The following is a 20,457-nucleotide window of genomic DNA, read 5'->3' as shown; positions in this document are numbered from 1 at the left end:
TCAGCTGAGTTCATTGCACTGAAGAAGCACAGAAAATACCCATGCTTGTGCCCTCATGGATATACTCAGAGGTGTACTTTACTAACCATCAAGTTGACAATCAAGATTAACCCTTACAAGTCCACCTCTTGGTAACTTGACACCCAAACACATCTCTTTAAGCCACACATTTGGACTGGGAAGATCGCTCAGTGGGTAAAAGTGCTTGTCACACAAGTCTGAGAAGCTGAATTCAAATCCCCAAAAGCCATGTGAAGCCAGATGTGGAAGTGCTTATCTGTACCAGTACTGAGGTGGTAGGTGGAGATGAGAAACCTGGGAAGCTAACATATGATATATTCAGGAAAACAGCAAAAAACAACCCTTCACATGTATGCTGTGACATGTGAGCCTATAGATACGCACACACACAACTCACTATAGAGAGAGAGATTAAAATAAAAAACTTGGAAATTCCATCCCTGGTCTCCATAAGACTTATGTCCTCCTGAAATTACAATTATACAGTTCACCTCCAGAGTTCTCACAGGCTTTACAGTTCTGACATTGTTCAAAAATCCGGGATTAAAATATTTGAGATGGAAGCAAACTTAGTTGTGATTCCTTGTAAAATCAGAAGGAAAATTATATACTTAGGAAGTATGGTACAGAGTAAGCAATTTCATTCCCAAAGGAAGAAATAGAAAAGTAGCAAGGTGGGGTTAGGACCAAAGCAAGACAGAAACCTCAAAGGGGAAACCAATCCCATAGTTCCATGCCTGAACTTGTGATGTGTTCTCCAGATGAGCATTGCCTCTAAGACCTTACTGGTTGCAGCTCACATAGCCTTTTTCTTTGGTTACTTTTACTTGGTAGCAGCTTGTGTCTTTTTGCTTTGCACATTCCAAGTTCCTGACACATCCAACTTTCCAGGTCTCCATTGCATCTTTGGCTTCATTCTCATGATTTTATACATTGCTCTTTAGGGGCTGTCTGCAGGAAGACTGACCTTGCTTTAAGTTGGAGTGAAAGCCTCCGTCACTTTGTAGCCCCTTTAGTCTGTGAAATATATATCATATGATGAACAGTACAAGGTCTGTTGCTGCTTCCAGTGATAGGTATGTCTGCATAGACAGTGGTCTCTTAAGTGGCCTGTATAGCTGGATGTAAGGAAGCACTTGTCAAACTAACCTTGCACTAGCAAGGCACTCGGGAGCTATCTTCTCAAAACAAGGTTGTTCAGAATTAAAACTTACACAAGGGGCTGGAGAGATGGCTCAGTAGTTAAGAGTGTTGCCTGCTTTTCCAAAGGTCCTGAGTTCAATTCCCAGCAACCACATGGTGGCTCACAACCATCTGTAATGAGGTCTGGTGCCCTCTTCTGGCCTTCAGGCATACATGTAGACAGAATATTGTATACTTAATGAAGAAATAAATATTTAAAAAAGCTTACACAAATTCAGTCCGCAATGGATGACATATGCTCTGAAATTCTTCCACCCCTAAGGTCTGATTGCTTATTTATATTAGTTATTCTTAAATAATCTTTAATTTTGCTGAACTCACAAGTAGAAGCCTCCAGTGAGGACAGCGTACATCTCCTGGCAGACTGTTTCTGGCATATTTCTCTGACTTCTTTTACTCTCCTGACCAAAAGTTTAGCATATTCTGCAGCCTCCTCTTTATTTTTCTTGGTGTGTTGTTTCTTTAGAACAGTACATTGGCAATTGTTTTGCAGGACACATGGAATAACTAGACACTGAATCTTGGGGACTTTGGTCCTGGGCTTCTTTTTGTTTAAAGGCATCATCTTTAGACAGACTGAAAAATTTTCAGATTTTGCTAGCTCTTTTGGTCCCCAGCCCTTAGGGCACAGTAATCTATCAGCACAGTAGAAATTCTTCCCTCATATATATATATTATAACCAAGTTGAGAACACTGAGATTGGCATCCACAACACATCTCCAAAAGACTGGAGTTTCTCCTTCCATTTCTGCTTGGTCTATAACAGGAGTGTCTGTTAGTCAACATCAGGCACACTGCTGAGTCAAGATACTTGACTACTGAGTCAAGATTTCGTTTCCACCACTGATTCAGACCACATAACACTTTACATGCAGAGCCTCAGCAGTATGGTCCTGTTCCTGTCTGAAGCCTCATGACCATACTCTTGTGATTCTCAACCTTCCTAATGCTGCGACCCTTTAGTGCAGTTCCTCATATTGTAGTGACCCACCCCCAAACATAAAATTACCTGTGGTAGTTTGACTATTGGCCTCCATAGTCTCATAGGGCGTGGCACTACTAGGAGGTGTGGCTTTGTTAAAGTGGATATGGCCTTGTTGGAGGAAGTGCGTTACTATGGGAGTAGGCTTTGGGATTTCCTACACTCAGGACACTGCCCAGTGTGTCAGTCTACTCGTGTTGTCTGAAAGATGTAGGACTGTCAGCTACCAGCACCACATTTGCCTGCATGACACCATGCTCCTTGTCATGGTAATGGACTGAACCTCTAAAACTGTAAGCAAGCCCTCCCTATTAAATGTTTTCTTTTTAAGAGTTGCCATAGTCATAGTGTTTCTTCATAGCAATAAAAACCTTGACTAAGACAGAGGGTTGGTATCAGGGACTGGGGTATTGCTGTGGGATAAGCCTGACTTCGTTTGGAGTGATATGGACTTTGGAACTATGGATTAAAAAGCATTTGAATGTTTTAAGTGCTGCTTAATGGGCCATACCAGTAGGAGCACAGAAGACCGTGGTGCTGAGTGTGATTTGATCAACTGTGGTGCCATTGGCCATGCCAGAGGAGCAGCAAATATCAATTGAAGTTTCAGGTGTCAGCCCACCAGAAGGAAATTCTCTGATGGGCCAGTCTCCTTTTGGCAAGGCCACTGGACTTCAGACCCCTGAACGTCTTTTGCTTTTGCTGTTCCTTCACAGGTTCGCTGCAGCTCTATTTCTCTGGTATCTAGCATGGTGTCAGTGGATGTGGGGAGATCTCCACTGCCTGTAATATGGTGTTTATCTCGGAAACATCCCGTTCTCCTGAGCATTTTTACTTGTGGATTGTCAAGAAGATGGCCCTTCCTGAAGCTGTACTGTCTAATTTGATGATAATAATGGTAGCCTATACAGAGTTTTGATGAATAAAAGTAAAAATAAGGATACATCTAAAGTCTATGAGTTCCACCTTAGGAGCAGCTCAGGTTAATGAAAGCTTCTGAGTCGAGGGGCCAGGCTGCTCTAATCTCTCAATGCTGAAAAGAGGCAGTCATGCGCCATTAGCTAAAACAAAGCTTTAAAGTAACTTCAAGTTAGACCAGAAGCCTTGCTAAGATAAATAACCCCAGAAAACAAGCTAAAGTCCACAAGGACTCATAGTTGAGCTGTCTGACTCGTTAGGCTAGGGTCAAGAATATAGAACACCCTGATTGTTTCTAGCTCCCCTTGCTAGGTCTGGTTAATAATCAAGGTGATGATTAATTTCTTGCACTAATTCCTGACCTCAACTTTTTGTTATTGATGAATGGCTGTGCACCCTGTACAGTACTAAAGTTTAGCTGACTGTCTTTTTATGTACATAAAAGTTTACGTTTGTGACTCCCTTAAAATTCCTTATAAGATTACCTTTCATAATTAAGTGGTTTATTCTTTCTTTGTAACTGCAGACTGTTGTGTGGTTTTTAGTGGTAATTCTAATGAAGATTTAAAATGAAAAGGAGCAAGCTGATCAAGGTAAATCACAATATAAAAATTTGAGGAGAAAAAGAGCACCAGGAAATGGAATAGAGCTAAATTTTGTGTTCAAAGAGATACAGATTAAGAAATGGAATAAAGGGAGTGATGACCCCAGGGCACGATCTCACTCAGCTAAGCTTCCAGTTTATGAAAAGGAACTAAACTAAATTAAAGGTGAGGCACACCTTTAATCCCAGCACTGGAAAGGCAGAGACTGGCAGATCTTTTTTTTTTTTTAAATATTTATTTATTTATTATGTATACAATGTTCTGTCTGTGTGTATGTCTGCAGGCCAGAAGAGGGCACCAGACCTCATTACAGATGGTTGTGAGCCACCATGTAGTTGCTGGGAATTGAACTCAGGACCTTTGGAAGAGCAGGCAATGCTCTTAACCACTGAGCCATCTCTCCAGCCCCCTGGCAGATCTTTTGACTTTGAGGCCAACCTGGTCTACAGAACAAGTTCAAGATCAGCCAAGTTTAGGTGGTTAAGGACAGAAAGCTGGTGATGATATAATTGAATAAAAGGGCCATGTTCCAGCCCCAGCAAGCAGCAGAACTTGGTAGCTTCAGCCACATTAGAGTAAGGATTGAAGAAATGGGTTATAGAATTTGCCTCCACGCCTGAAAAAAGCCACTGAAACCAGGCATGTGTTAGAGGTGTCCCTGAATGGAGGCCTAGTAGAGAAGTCATTGCATGAAGCTGTGAAGTTGAAGCCTGGGTTGCTTTGGAGAACCCAAGATGTTAGAGATGCCAGAGTTGTGGGATAGCTGCCGAGGAGAGCTGCTAACGGAATAGAACCAGCCCAAGAGAAAGAAGTGTATTGCAGTCAACAAAGCTGAACAGAGTTGGAGATCTGAAGAATGCTTTGACATCAGACATGAAGATGTAGAGTTAGGAGTTTGCCCAGCTGGTTTTTGATCTTTTTGGTCCAGTATTTCCTCACTATGGCTCCTTCCCTAAGTTTTGGGATGGCAATGTATATCTGTCCTGTTACATTACTTGTTGGAAGTATATGATCTGCTTTTTTTTTTTTCAATTTTGATTTTATAGGGAATTACAGTTAAGAGATTTTATGGATCTCAGAAGAGACTTTGGACTTTTTAAAAATTTATTTAACTTTATGTGCATTGGTGTGAAGGTGTCAGATTTCCTGGAACTGGAGTTACAGACAATTGTGAGCTGCTGTGTGGGTGCTGGAAATTGAACCTGGGTCCTCTGGAAGAGCAGCCAGTGCTCTTAACCACTGACCCATCTCTTCAGTCTGAACTTTGTACTTTTAACATTGTTGAGAATGTGATAAGACTATGGGGACTTTTGAAGTTGGACTCTATGCATTTTGCATTATGATATGGCTACAAGCATATGGGGGCCAGGGAATGGAATGTGATAGTTTGAATGTAATTGACCTCCATAATCTCAATGGGAGTGACACTGTTAGGAGGTGTGGCTTTGTTAGAGTGGTTATGGCCTTGCTGGAGGAAGTGTGTCACTGTTGGGGTAAGCTTTGAGATTTCCTATGCTCAGGACACTGCCCAGTGTGTCAGTCGACTTCGTGTTGTCTGCAAGATGTAGGGCTGTCAGCTACCAGCACCATGTGTGTCTGCATGCCATCATGCTCCCCATCATGATGATAATAGACAGAACATCTGAAACTGTAAGCAACTCAGTAAGCACCACCCCCTCTATGGCCTCCAGGATCCTGCCCTGTTGAGTTCTTGCAATGACTTCCTTCGGTGATGAACAGCCATGCTGAAGTGTAAGCCAAATAAACCCTTTCCTTCCCAACTTGTTTTTTGGTCATGGTGTTTGTTTTGTCGCAGCAATAGAAACCCTAAGGCATATTTCATTGCTACTTCATAGTGCAATTTTGGTACCATTGTGAATCATAATGTAAGTAAGTGTCTGATATGTGCTGGGCAGTGGTGGCACAAGCCTTTAATCCCAGCACTCAAGAGGCTGAGGCAAATGGATCTTTGAGTTCAAGTCCAGCCTGGTCTACAGAGCAAGTTCAGGACAGCCAGGGCTACACAGAAAAACCCTGTCTCGAAAAAACAAACAAAAAAATCTGATATGTGTAACCTGAAGGGATCCTAGTAATGGTCTGTCCTGTCCCTTTAAGAGACAAGCCCCGCCCACCCCTCCCCCTTCCACAACAAACCTGCTTTGGAGTTTTTTTAGAGGAGACACGTACAGGCCTGGTGAAGTCAGTATGCAGAAAGACAGGGCTGAAGATGCCATGTCCAGCTTTTAAAGGCTGCCTAGCTCATGCACACAAGGGGATGATGGAGCTCACAAATGCGCACAAGGGCTTACATAGCCTCGTCATACATAGGTGATACAACCACGCTGCACTGGGTCATGTAGGGCCTTTTAAGGTCCCCAAGGTGGCTAAGTATTTTTGCCTGAGGGCTTGTCTGTGCATGCCTGGCCCTTTAACCCAGAGGTGCCAGCCATGTTGGTTGGCTAAAATCATAACAGTCGTGACCCACAGGTTGAGAACCTTTGCCATAGTCTATTTTGTCTTCATTCCTGTTAGCATGCTGGTGTGACCTATCAAAACCACCTATCAAGCTCTACTTAAAGCATTCATTATTGGCCTTCTCTAGCCTGGTTTTCCAGATTCCCCCACAGAACAGTTCCAAAGGATTCTAAACCGTACGGTCAGTAAGAACAACCCTGCTATCAGCTCTCAGCGCTACACATTTCATTGTTGTGGCAGAATAATTGACAGAAACAACTTAATGGAGTAATGACTTGTTTTGCCCCATGGTTATTATGGCAGAGAGATTTGATAGAGCTGAGCTCACATCCTGGTGGCCAGGAAATAGAGAGATAATGCCTGTACTTTGGAGAACTTGCTTTTGGTTCCCCTTTTATTTCATCCACGTTCTCCCCAGTGGGTTAATGTTCTCTACATTCCCCTGCCATCCTGCTGGGAAATGCTGTTACAGTCACACTCGGTTGTGCTCTGCTAACTTCCTAGGTGCTTCTTAATCCAACCAAATAGACAAAATTAGCCAGCACATCTTGAAACAGCTTTAGAAAAAAATATCTTTTCAGTGACTTCAGAACATTTACACCCTTCCACCTCCACTGTTTCCTCTTCTACTTTCATATCATGTGTGTTCAATTATCTCCTATGCCCCTCTTCCTTGATTCCTCTTTTTCCCCTCTAATGGGCTCCATTTTACATAGCAATTTAGAAATTATTATTTTTTTAGTTGTTTTATGTGTGGGGTGCTCATGCAACAGAGTATGAATGTCAGAAGACAACTTTGTGGAGTTGACTGTCCTATCTTTTGTGGGTCCTAGGGATTGACTTCAGGTTGCCCGGCTCACATGACAAAATATATAAAATAAAGTGGATAACATCTGATGAGACACACAAGTTTGTTCTCTGGCTTCAGAATGTTTGAGCACACACGTGCACCTGAACACAATGCACACAAAACAATCTTCAACTTTTGTAACATATTTTCAGTGTTCTGTTTTGCAGGGGTCTATTGAAGGCAAAGGTTCATTGCAAGATGAATTTTAGACACTCTGTACCAAAGAGGTTAAGCCTCTGATGGACTGAAAGCTATGGTTTTGCAAAAGCTTCTTTTGTTATTACACACACACACACACACACACACACACTCACACACACACAAAACAAAAACCTTTAGCAAACCAATTTCTGAGTACCAAAACCTCTTATTGGGAACTGTTTGAAGAAACTGTTTGCCTAAGCAGTTCTCAGCCATGAGAACTCCTGGTTTGTCTCTTTAAGACTAAGTTTTGCAAAGGCTCTGAAATTCCTTCAGAAGAACTCAGCAAAGAATCACTGACTTTAAACAAAGGGTAGTTAAAAGCCTAGGTGTTATCACTCCAGAATTCAAGCCAGATGCAGTGGCTCTGTGGAATCTCTCACTACAACATATCATGACTAACTGGAAAGTGTGGGGTCTTATACTTTAATAATAGGTGATGTGAGCCCGTCAGTGGTGGCTCCCAACTTTAATCCCAGCACTCAGGAGGAGAGGCAGGCGGGTCTTTGTGAGTTTGAGGCCAGCATGGTCTACAGAACTAGTTCCAGAATAGCTAGAGCTACACGGAGAAACCCTGTCTCAAAAAACAAAAAACAAAATAAAGGTGATGTAAGCCGGGTGGTGGTAGTACACGCCTTTAATACCAGCTCTTGGGAGGCAGAGGCAGGCAGATGTCTGTGAGTTTGATGCCAGCCTGGTCTATAAGAGCTAGTTTTAGGATAGGCTCCAAAGCTACAGAGAAGCCCTGTCACAAAAAAATAAATAAATAAATAAATAAATAAATAAATAAATAAAAAACAAAAAAATAGGTGATGTGTGGTATAGTTCTTATCAAATTTGGAAATTTTTTCAGACATTTGCTTCTGCTTCTCATCCTCTCTCCCCATTTCTTTGGACCCAATTGAGGTAAAATTAATGATTAAAAAATGGAAAGAAATTGCTGGTGGTGGTGGAGCATGCCTTTTTTTTTTTTAAAGATTTATTTATTTATTATGTATACAACATTCTACCTCCATGTATGTCCACACGCCAGAGGGTGCCAGATCTCATTACAGATGGTTGTGAGCCACCATGTGGTTGCTGGGAATTGAACTCAGAACCTCTAGGAAGAGCAGCCGGTGCTCTTAACCACCGAGCCATCTCTCCAGCCCCTGGAGCATGCCTTTAATACCAGTACTCAGGAGGCAAGGGCAGGCCATCTCTGTGAGTTTGAGGACAGCCTGGTCTACAGAGTGAGTTCCAGGGCAACACAAAGAAACTCTGTCAAAAACAAAAAATGTAGTTGAAGTTTCTTTCCTGCCCACCTGTTCCCAAATACCTAGCAGCCACTTCCCAAATAATTGACTCAGGAGCTTACTATAAGTTATAAATGCTTGACTGATAGCTCAGGCTTGTTACCAGCTAACTCTTACACCTAAATTAACCACTTGGCTTGGTACCTTTTTACAGTACAGCATTCTCATCTTCTCTCTGTCTGCTGGCAACTCCTGACTCTGGATCTCCTTCCCATTATCCCTAGTTTGGTCACCCCAACTATTCTTCCTGCCTGGCTACTGAACAATCAGTGTTTTATTAAATCAATTCGAGTGACAATCTTTACAGTGTACAAGAGGATTATTCTACAGCAAAAGAGTGTGTGAGAGAGAGAGTGAGAGAAAGAGAAAGAAACTTAAGTTTTCAGTAACTGAAAACGGAATAGACAGAATTGCAGAAATAAATAAAGGATAAATGATCTTCAGTGTTTTTCCTGGGTTATGATTAGATTGTTAGCCCTTCAGTGTTGCCCCCAGCATACTAAGGCTTTGTTCATTTGATTTTTTTCCTCTATGTTTTTCATTTGCCCCCACTTCTACATTCATTTCCCTTAAAGCTCACTATTCGTCAGGTGAGACTCCATACGCAGATGTTTCTAATGCCTGACAAGTTGACATTAAAACCAACTGTAATAACCAACTATAGTAACTAACTGAGATTTGTTTGTTGATTCTAAAACGGGGTTTAAGACAGGGTTTCTCTGTAGCTTTGAGGCCTGTCCTGGAACTAGCCTTGTAGACCAGACTGGCCTCAAACTCACAGAGATCCACCTGCCTCTGCCTTCCGAATGCTGGGATTAAAGGTGTGTGATATTTCTTGATTCTTGATATTGTTTTTTTTGTTTCTGTTTCATTAATTTTTGTCTTTAATTTTGGTTGTTTCTTGCTATCTACTGGATTTGGGTTTGGTTTGTTCTTGTTTTGGCAAATTCGTGAGTTGCATCATTAAGTCGTTTATTTGCATTGTCTTTCTTTCTATTGTAAGAGATTAGAGCTCCAAATTTCCTTCTTAGAACTGTTTTTAGTGTGTCCCAGAGGGGTATTTCTTTCTATTGTAAGAGATTAGAGCTCTAAATTTCCTTCTTAGAACTGTTTTTAGTGTGTCCCAGAGGGGTATTTCTTTGGTATGGTTTCATTTTCAGTTAATTCTAGAAATTTGATTGGTTTCTTGATTTCTTCTTTGACTCATTCATCATTTGGTATTGTATTGTTTAATTTCCATGAGTTTCTGTGCTTGTTTATTGTTAATTTGAGCTTTATTGCATTATGGTCATGATATGGAGTCCTTTCCGTTTTCTGAGTTAAGATTTGTTTTGTGTCCCACTACTGGTCTATTTTAGAGATACTTCCATGGGCTGCTGAATAGAATATACATTCTTTGGGTTTGGGGTGGGATATTCTATAAATTTGTTAGGTACATTTGGTGTGTGATGTCATTCAGTTCTGATGCTTCTCTATTTTTCATTTGATCTGTCTTTTGGAGAAAGTGAGGCATTGCAATCGCCTGTTATCATTTGATTTGGAGTCTGTGTCTTGAAGTCCAGTAGTATGCTTTCATTGGAATTGAGTGTGGTAGATTTTGATACATATATGTTTGGGGTGTGATCTTTTCTTGGTTAATTGTTTCTTTGATTAGAATGAAGTGTCCTTCTTTATTTCTTCTGATTAGTTTTAGTTGGAAATCTATTTTACTGGATCTTAGGATGATGACGCTTGCTTGGTTCTTGCTCCCATTGGAATGTGTTTTCTATTCTCTCTCTCTCTCTCTCTCTCTCTCTCTCTCTCTCTCTCTCTCTGGTTTTTTTGAGACAGGGTTTCTCTGTGTAACAGCCCTAACTGTCCTGGAACTAGCTCTTGTAGACCAGGCTGACCTCAAACTCATACAGATCTCCCTGCCTCTGCCTCCCAAGTGCTGGGATTAAAGGTGTGCACCACCACCATCAAGACTACATCCTTTCTTTTTAAGGTAGTACCTGTCTTTTAAAGTAGGATGAGTTTCTTGTTGACAACACAAAGATGGATTTTGTTTCTTAATACATATTAACCTAACCTGTGTCTTTTGACCAGGCAGGGGAATTGAGGCCACTCATGAATTATGAAATCTGTGTGCTGTTGGTTTGTTGTTTTTTCTTTTTTAATATTTATTTATTGACTTTTCGAGATAGGGTTTCTCTGTGGCTTTGGGGCCTGTCCTGGAACGCACTCTGAAGACCAGACTGGCCTCAAACTCACAGAGATCAGCCTGCCTCTGCCTCCTGAGTGCTGGGATTAAAGGCATGCACCACCACTGCCCAGCATTGTTATTTTTTCTTTTTTGTGTGTTTTCTTTTTTTATTGACTTTTATTGAGCTCCACAGTTTTCTCTGCTCCCCTCTTTGCCTCTCCCCTCCCCACTTCAACCCTTCCCCCAAGTTCCCCATGCTCCCAATTTACTCAGGAGATCTTGTCTTTTTCTACTTCCCATGTAGATTAGATCTATGTAAGTCTCTCTTAGGGTCCTCATTGTCGTCTAAATTCTCTGGGATTGTGGTTTGTAGGCTTGTTTTCTTTGCTTTATGTTTAAAAACCACCTATGAGTGAGTACATGTGGTAATTGTCTTCTGTGTCTGGGTTACCTCACTCAAAATAATGTTTCCTAACTCCATCCATTTTCCTGCAAAATTCAAGATGTCATTATTTTTATCTGCTGTGTAGTATTCCATTGTGTAAATGTACTATGTTTTTCTTATCCATTCTTCGGTCGAGGGGCATTTATGGTTTTTTTTTTCTTTTTTCTTTTTTTTTTTTTACAAATCCACTTTTATTTATTTACTTTTCATTGGTTTAAATCCGAGATGGGTACAGCATCACACGGATTCTGTGTCCAATGGCTTTTGCAGGAAGGTTGCTTCGGAATTTGGCCCGGACCATGCCACTGTTTCCATGGGCCCGAGTTACTGTCCCCCAGATCACTCTGGTTTTGTTTGGTTTGCCTCCAGGTGTCACTGTTTTGTTCTTTGCTTTATACACATAAGCGCATCTCTTGCCCAAGTAGAATTCAGTTTCATCTCGGGCATAAACACCTTCAATTTTAAGGAGAGCCGTGTGCTCTCTCTGGTTCCGGAGACCTCGCTTATAGCCAGCAAAAGTGGCCTTGCACCACAGCCTTCCAGACATACTGTCCTTTAGAAGTCCTGTTCCCAGCAGGCCTCCACAGGCGCCAAGATGGCCGAAAGAGCGGTTTTTTTTTTCTATTTGTGGTCTTAGTCCTATTTGTGTTCCAGTGACTATAGCTTTATTTGTTTCCTTTCTACAGTCTTGGCTATGCTTGCTTTTCTTCTCAGTCTGAGGTATTGCTTCTGGGAGTCTCTGTAGGACTGATTTGGTGGACGTGAATGATTGTAGCCTGTTGATACCATGAAGAGTTTTTCTTTCTCCTCCAACAATAGCAGATAGTTTTGCTGTGTACAGTAGCTGAGGTTGGCACCCATTGTTTTATAGAACTTCAAGTACATTGCTCCAGAATCAACTGGCTTTTAAAGTTTCCATTGAGAATTCAACTGTTATTCTGGTGGGTTTCCCTTTATATATGACTTGTGTTATTTTATTTTATTTTTTGTAGATTTCAGTGCCTTCTCTTTGTTCTGCATAGTTAGTGTTTAATTATAATATGCTGTGGGGAGTTTATTTTCTGGTCTTGCTCCTTGTATCTGCATGGAGATGTCTTCCCTTAACTTGTTTTCTTCTGTGATCCTGTTGATGATGTTGTCTGTGCCATCTACCCAGGTTCTTCTCTTTCTATGCCTCTAATTTGAAGATCTGATCTTTTCATGGTGTCTCAAAGTTCCTTATGTTCCTTTCATTGTGGGTCAGTCTCAGAGTCTCTGTCTCTCCTCTCTCTCATATTCTGTGCATGAGTTGTTCCGTGCTCTACTTTACTTTCAAGTCTATGATTGTTTTTTTTTTAAATTTTGTGTTGTGGGGTTCATCTAGGTGATTCTCATTGGAGAACATTTTATAGATTAATGGATTTGGGGGGAGGCATACTGTCCTGGCTTTTTTTTTTTTTTTTTAGTATGACCACAACATGTGAACTTCCCTTCTTCCCTTGGTTGTGTATCTGAGGTGAGATTCTGGCCTGCTATGCTGGGCTAGTACAGGAACTGTAGGCCAGAGCTAGGCTTGGGAACATGAGGATGGTGCCTTTCTGATACGCTTATTATATCAGATATATACCTTTTATTCCTAGACATTCATTCATTCATTCATATATCCATTTACATGTCTTTTATACCTGTGCTTTTCTTTATTTTGTAAAACAGTCAATGTATCTATAATAGCTGTTTTAAAATTGTTATCCACCAATTTTATGTGTACTTGTTCAGTTTGGTTGGTATTTCTTTTTGTTTATATCCCTGGCAGTTTTTGAGTGAATACCAGACATTGTGATTTTATGTTGCTATATTCTGTCTTCTGCTCCAAAAATTTTTTTTTAAATATTTTTTTATTTATTATGTATACAATATTCTGTCTGTGTGTATGTCTACAGGACAGAAGAGGGCACCAGACGTCATTACAGATGGTTGTGAGCCACCATGTGGTTGCTGGGAATTGAACTCAGGACCTTTGGAAGAGCAGGCAATGCTCTTAACCACTGAGCCATCTCTCCAGCCCTCCAAAATTTTTTTAAAAATAATTTTGAATTTTATTTTGGGATGCAGTTGTTTGAAAATAGTTTCATCTCTAGGTGTTGGTGGCACACGCCTTTAATCCCAGCACTCGGGAGGCAGAGGCAGGTAGATCTCTGTGAGTTTGAAGCCAGCCTGGTCTACAGAGTGAGTTCCAGGACAGGCGCCAACGTTACACAGAGAGACCCTGTCTCAAAAAAAAGAAAGGAAGGAAGGAAGAAAGAAAGAAAGAAGGAAAAGAAAAAGAAAGGGGGGGAGAAAAACCAAAAAAGAAAAAGAAAATAGTTTTCATTCATTGTCCTGCGTGAGATGTGGAGATACTCCGCCTGCCTCTTTCCAGTGGGTTTGTCCTTAAACTCACATTATAACGTGCACTGACGGAGGGACTCTAGAGCTTCCGAGCTTGCTGTCTGTGCGGCTCTGCCGCTGTTGTGCTCTCCATCCCTGTGCTCACTCAGAATGCTCACCAGGCATGATCTGGGGTGGTAGAGCTTCCTTCACTGACTCATCTTTTCTCCCACATCTCTGTTGTGCTGCCTGTTGTCTTATTTCTGAAACCCTCCATTTTATATATTCTGTATGCTTTTATAGTTGATTAGTAAGGTAAATCTGGTTCCTTCTAGTTTGTTGTGGCCAGGATTAGAAGTGGTAAGGTGGGTGTATTTAAATTTCAAACAAAGAGGAGTCATAGTTCCTACTCACACTAGAAATAAATAAATTATGTATATGCCCAAATATAGCTTTAAGTATGTTTCCTCATCTTTAAATGCATCATAGACTTTTCCCAATGAATCATTATATTCATTGACATTAAAATTAGTTAAAAATAAGTTTTTGATATTTTTCTGCTAAAGAGTAAAGTCTTATATAAATTACATAAGACTTATAAAATCATGCTGTATAATTAGTGAATTATTTTGCTTTATTCTAGTGTATAGAAATTTATCACTTCAGTCTGTATAAATAATAATAGTCTCCTAACCAAGTTCTTGCTCTGACGTCATTCACAGATGGATGGATACTCCCTAGCCTTCTCAAAACAGAGTGAAATCTATGTAATTAGCCCATTTTCTTTTGATGGGAGAGGGAACTTTTTGTGATAGGATCTCACTCTGTATAGTCCAGACTTCCCTGGAACTCATGATAATCCTCTTGCCTTATGACTTAGACTCTGGAGTGTGGTTTACAGACATAAACCATCATTATCAGTTTTAGTTTTATTGTTTAAGTCTCTAAAATGATACTTTTATTAAAATGGCATTTTTGTGTATAGTTGATTTACCCCACACATATGCTTGCTTACTCCCCATCTCCCTGTCTCCCGTTTCCATTTCTACAGCCTTCCTTCATTCTTCCTTTTACCTTCATATCACCTGTCCTATTGCCTTTCCCACTCACTGCCTTAAAGCTTCCGTTTTTTGTCTTCATGGGCTCTTCTGGTTTACTGGTCTGTACACACGCTCAGTCCTACGTGAACATGCATGTAAACATTAAAAGCCAGGATCCACATGTAAGAGAGGATATAATATTTTCCATGTCCATCTGTTGTCCTACAAATTTAATAACTTATTTTCTTTATGAATGAATGGAATTCCATTGTGTCTATGTACCATGTTTTATTACTCATTCATCTCTTGGTGTGTATCTAGGCTGACTCCATTTCCTTGCTATTGTAAATAGAGCAGCAGTGAACATGGATGTGCAAGTAGAGTATATTCCCTGAAGTAGTTTAGCTGGGTGGTGTGTGAATTCTATTTTCAGATTTCTGTAAAACCTCCACACTGGTTTCAATAGTTTATATTTCAGTCAGTTTATATTTACACACTGGCAGCAGGGAATGAAGGTCCCCTGTTCTCACAAACTCTCTGACATCTATTGTCATTTGTTTGCTTGGTAGTTTTCTGACTGGGGTGAGAGAATCTCAGAGGAGTTTAATTTGCCTTTCCTAATGTCTAAGGATGTGAACACTTTAAAATACACACATTAGCCATATGTGCGTCTTTCTGTGAGATCTATTTATTTATTTATATTGGTTTCTCAAGACAGTGCTTCTCTGTGTAGCTTTGGAGCCTGTCTTGAAACTCACTTTGTAGATCAGGCTTGCCTCTGCCTCCCAAGTGCTGGGATAAAAGGCATGTGCCACTATACCTGGGTATTGTCAGTTTTTAGAAAAGATAGGTGTGTGTGTGTGTGTGTGAGAGAGAGAGAGAGAGAGAGAGAGAGAGAGAGAGAGAGAGGGGGGGGGGGGGAGGGAGGGAGGGAGAGAGAGAGAGAGGAGAGAGAGGAGAGAGAGAACCACACTTACATGGGTACCTACTGGAGGCCAGAAGAAGGTGTTGAATCCCTTGGAGCTGTGGGTTGCTGGATGTTGGTGTTGGTTCTCTAGAAGAGCAGCAAACACTTTTAATTGCTGAGCACTTTTTAAATTTAATTTTTGCAGTTCTTTACATAGTCTAGCTAGTAATTCCTTGTCTAAAATAGAACTGGCAAGGATTTCCTTCTATTCCATAGACTTTTCATCCTGTTCATGATTTCTTTGCCTGGGTAGAAGCTTTTTTGATTTTATGTAATACTTTTTGTCAATTCTTGTGGCTATTTGTTGTGCCGTTGGACTTTTGTTCAGAAAGTTCTTGCTTATATCTATATCCTGAACTCTCCTAGGAGTTTGAGTGCTTCAGGTTTTAAGTTAAGGTCTTTGATCCACTTTTAATTAACTTTTGTGCAGAGAGAGAGAGGATACTGGTCTCATTCCATTCTTCTGCAGGGGGTTATCCAGTTTTGCCAGCATCATTTATTGAACAAGCTGACTTTTTTCCAATGTATAATTTTTATACCTTTGTCAAAAATTAGGTGGACATAGCTGTGTGGCTGTATTCCTGGAGTCTCTGTTCCATTGTCTACATGTCTTTGTAGTGCATAATATCTTTGTGATTATGGCTCTTCAGCATAGTTTCAGATCAAGGAGTATGAACTCATTTGGGTGGTAGTGGCGCACGCCTTTAATCCCCGCACTTGGGAGGCAAAGGAAGGTGGATATCTGTTGGCAGAGGCCGCTTGTTCATTTCCAGCTGCCCAGAACTGAAATAATCACACAGAAACTATATTATTTGCAGTACTGTTTGGCTAATGTCTTAAGCGTATTTCTGGATTACTCTTATATCTTAAATTAACCCATTTTTATTATTTTATATTTTACCATGAGGTTCATGGCCTACAGGCAAGGTTCCACCTGGCAACTCACGTCTTTCCCCTCTGGTGGCTACATGGTGTCTCTTGACTTCGCCTTCTCTCTCCCAGCATTCTGTTTAGTTTCCCCACCTAGCTCTACTCTGTCCTATCACAGGCCAAGGCAGTTTCTTTATTCATTAACCAATAAAAGCAACACATGTACAGAGAACTTCCCATTTCCCCTTTTCTGTTTAAATAAAAAGGAAAATTTTAACTTTAACATAGTAAAGTTACATATAAAAAAGGTATCAAGCGGGGGCTGGAGAGATGGCTCAGCGGTTAAGAGCACTGGATGCTCTTCCAGAGGTCCTGAGTTCAATTCCCAGCAACCATATGGTGGCTCACAACCATCTATACTGAGATCTGGCACCCTCCTCTGGCATGTGGGCATACATGGAGGCAGAATGTTGTATATATAATAAATAAATAAATCTTTAAAAAAAAAGGTATCAAGCAAGAATTACAGTTACAATATTTATATCTACTTTATCTTTTATCATAACTAAGGAAAACTATAACTATCTATTTTTCAATTTCATCAAAGACTCCAGAAGGATATAATATTACCTAAGTTAACAGGAAGTATGTAACATAGATTAGGTTTATTTCTTCTTGAACTTTATATTAAAGGATTCATGTGAATTTTTTGCCTTGTTTTCAAACATTTATGAGACTTACTCATATTATTCAGTATAGTAGTGTTGTGTTTTTTTTGTTTTTTTTTTAAAGATTTATTTATTTATTAAGTATACAGTGTTCTGTCTGTATGCATTCCTGCAGGCCAGAAGAGGGCACCAGATCTCATTACAGATGGCTGTGAGCCACCATGTGGTTGCTGGGAATTGAACTTAGGACCCTTGGAAGAGCAGGCAGTGCTCCCAACCACTGAGCCATCTCTCCAGCCCAGTAGTGTTGTTTTTAATTTATATTTTAGCTTAGTCTTTGTGGCAAATAAAATATTGCCCCTCCCCAAGATAATTCACATTCTGATCCATGAATCCTACAAATAAGTTACCTTAGGTCACAGAAGGTATTTTGTACCTGTGATTAAATTTAAACCTTTAAAGCCTTTGACAGGGAGGATTGGCCTTGACTGTCTTCGTGAGTCCAGTGTAATCAAGGGGTCCTTATAATTGGAAAGGATGTATATTTTGTCAGAGAGAAACAATAGAGAAGGAGGGACAGACTGGAGAGGGAGAGAGAGAGTTTGAGAATATAAGAGATTGAGTTATCAGGGTGCTGCCTCATCACTGGCTTTGAAGATGAAATTGACATCATGAGCCAAAGAGTTCAAGCACCATCTCGAAGATGGAGAGGGAAAGATTTTCCCATAGAGCTTCCAGAGGGACCATAGCCTTGCTTTCACAGTGGAATTCTGGATTTCCGACATTCAGAACTGTAAGATTACAAATTTGGGTCATTTTTGGAGCTTCATTAGGGCACCAGTAGGAAGCTAGTAAGACTGTTTACCATATGGATATGCTAGAATTCATCCATTCTCCCTGTGCTGGGCATGACTGTGTGCAATTCCGTATCTATCCTAGTGACCACGAGTTTTTCTACGGCACATACCTAAGCAAGGCATTAGGATGTCACAGAGGAGCACATCTGCTGTAACACTAGTGTTACATTTAGCAGTGTACAAGAGCCCACACTTTCCTGTTGTGTCTTTTGGGCTGGGCATGGTGGTGCATACCTATCATCCCAACACTTAGGAGTCTGAGGAAGGAGGGTCACTGAGTTCAAGGCCAGCCTGAGGTATAGTGAGGTGACTTCAGTAGGGGGAATCTTTGGAGGTAGGTATATGAGAAAAATGCATTAAATATGATTGAAAATATCATAATGAAACTGGTTGCTTTGTTTAATTAAAATATGCCAATATAAGAAAACATTTTCCAAAAAATATCTTCGGTGCCAGCTGAAATAATGCTTTTGTCCTTTATTTTATGAGGAGTACTCAAGATTTCCTTCAGGTGAAAACACACTTGGAAAGTAATTTATACTTTTTCTGTAGTAGATGGCATTGGTTTGTTTCTGTTCTCTCTTGTTTTTCTTTTGTTGTTTGGCTTTTTGACAGGGTCTCAATGTGTAGTATTTGCTGGCCGTAACTCACAGAGATCCACCTGCTTCTGCCTCTTGAGTGATGGGATTAAAGGTATGTGCCATCACACCTGACTTTATTTTCTTTTATCAACTAAATTTTCTACAATTTTTTATATTTATTTATTTATTATGTATACAATGTTCTGTCTGTGTGTATGCCCACAGGCCAGAAGAGGGCACCAGACCCCATTACAGATGGCTGTGAGCCACCATGTGGTTGCTGGGAATTGAACTCAGGACCTTTGGAAGAGCAGGCAATGCTCTTAACCGCTGAACCATTTCTCCAGCCCCTTTTCTACAAATTTGTACAACAGAAACATAACATTGTAATTGCTATAATTCAGGTTGTAAGCATATTATAAAAAATAATTTTCTTCTGATAAAAATGTTTCATGGTGAATCGGTAAGTACTAGTTATATAATAGGTTTCAGGTTTTGGACCACCATGCAAACCCAATTGGTTCCTTTTACTAGTGATCATGCAATACAGAGACTATTTTGTCAATACTGTTTGTGAATGGGACTGTGACTCTTCCTGTAAGTTAAGAAACTTGCAAAATGACATATTACATGTCACTGCAACATTATTAGGAAGAATGTGTTGGATTCTGCGAGAGGTAAACATTTTACACATGTTATTTATTAACACTCAAATCCTTAGATACCATTATTAATGTGAAATTTGTAGAATACAATGTAATGGTACAATGGTCTAAGCAGTAATGCGAAAACAACCTACTACTTTTTTCAGTAGATGAAGAAAATGAGGCACTGAGAAATGACGGATCCAACAATCTAGGTAGTTTGGCTTTAGCCTGCCTCTATTTTATGGAGCATGCCTGGAGTTAGGAGACAGTAGATTCACTGCCCTGATAAGTTTTTGTCTTAGATGAAACTGTATTAGTCATTCTTTTGTTCTGTGACCACCTGATGAGAAGCAATTTGAGGAAGGGGTTTATTTTGGTTTATGATCTGAAGAGACAGTCCACCAGGGTGGGGAAAGCCTGGAGGGGTGGCTTTGTGGGACTGGATCATGGGACAGCTGCTTTCCTACATCTCAGCATCGTAAAAAATAAGAAGCTTCCCCAGGCCATAAACATCAAGGACCATGCCCAAAGAGAGCCTTGAACTGAGTGAGCCCCATTCTCATTGGGTTCTACAACCTCTCAAAATATCACCGTCTGGGTACCAAGAGACATGAATCTGTGATGACATTTCACATTCAAACCACGACACTCTTCATCATTTTATTTGGTTTAGTTTGTGTTTTTGTGGTGCTGTGGATCAATCTGAGGGCTTTATATATTCTGGGAAAATGAGCTGTATCACTGAACTGTATCCCTAACCTTGATTTATACTTTGTTTCTTCTCTTTCCTCCTCCTCTCCTCTTCCCTCCCTCCTCCTCCTTTCTTTTGATTGTATATGTGTAGTATGTATGTGTCTGTTTGGGTGTGTGCATGTATTCATGCATGTATACATACGTGTATATGTATGTGGGTATGGAAGCCATCATTGAGTGTTGTCTTATATTGTTTCCTACCTTAATATTTTTTGGGTTTGTATGGGTTTTTGTTTTGTTTTGTTTTTGTATTTGTATTTGTTTTTGTTTCTGAGACAGGGTTTCTTTGTGTAGCTTTGGAGCCTTTCGTAGTACTTGCTCTGTAGATCAGGCTTGCCTCAAACTCACAGAAATTCTCCTGCCCCTGCTTCCCGAGTGCTGGGATTAAAGGTGTACGCCACCACTACTTGGCCCAACCTTAGTATTTTAAAATAACTTTCTTATTAAGTTTTGATAATTTAATATATTTTGATCATATTAATCATATCACCCAATTTCTCCCACCTACCTACCCACCCAACTTCATGTTCTCTCTTTCCCTCCCTCCCTT

The 20,457-nt window shown here is 40.3% G+C and overlaps 2 protein-coding genes across 2 annotated transcripts in view; one reads left to right on the top strand and one right to left on the bottom strand.

Moving 5' to 3' along the window:
- The window catches only part of Ttbk2 (tau tubulin kinase 2), a 125,403-nt gene that overhangs the window by 4,249 nt on the left and 100,697 nt on the right, over positions 1-20,457 (top strand). The gene's annotated exons all lie outside the window — the stretch shown is intronic.
- On the bottom strand, positions 11,345-11,859 carry LOC121465559 (60S ribosomal protein L35a-like). The gene has a single exon (XM_041678788.1). The coding sequence runs from the start codon at positions 11,723-11,725 to the stop codon at positions 11,393-11,395; it is 333 nt and encodes a 110-aa protein (XP_041534722.1). The 5' UTR covers positions 11,726-11,859; the 3' UTR covers positions 11,345-11,392.

This window comes from Microtus oregoni, unplaced genomic scaffold, assembly GCF_018167655.1.
Source record: "Microtus oregoni isolate MIOR12 unplaced genomic scaffold, Mior012 000031F_ref0000149, whole genome shotgun sequence".
Taxonomy (NCBI): Eukaryota; Metazoa; Chordata; class Mammalia; order Rodentia; family Cricetidae; genus Microtus; species Microtus oregoni.
This window is presented reverse-complemented; position numbering and strand designations above follow the sequence as displayed.

Bases quoted from the DNA above. Each gene is read 5' to 3' on its own strand.
- LOC121465559 (XM_041678788.1), bottom strand. From the start codon at position 11,725: ATGTCTGGAAGGCTGTGGTGCAAGGCCACTTTTGCTGGCTATAAGCGA.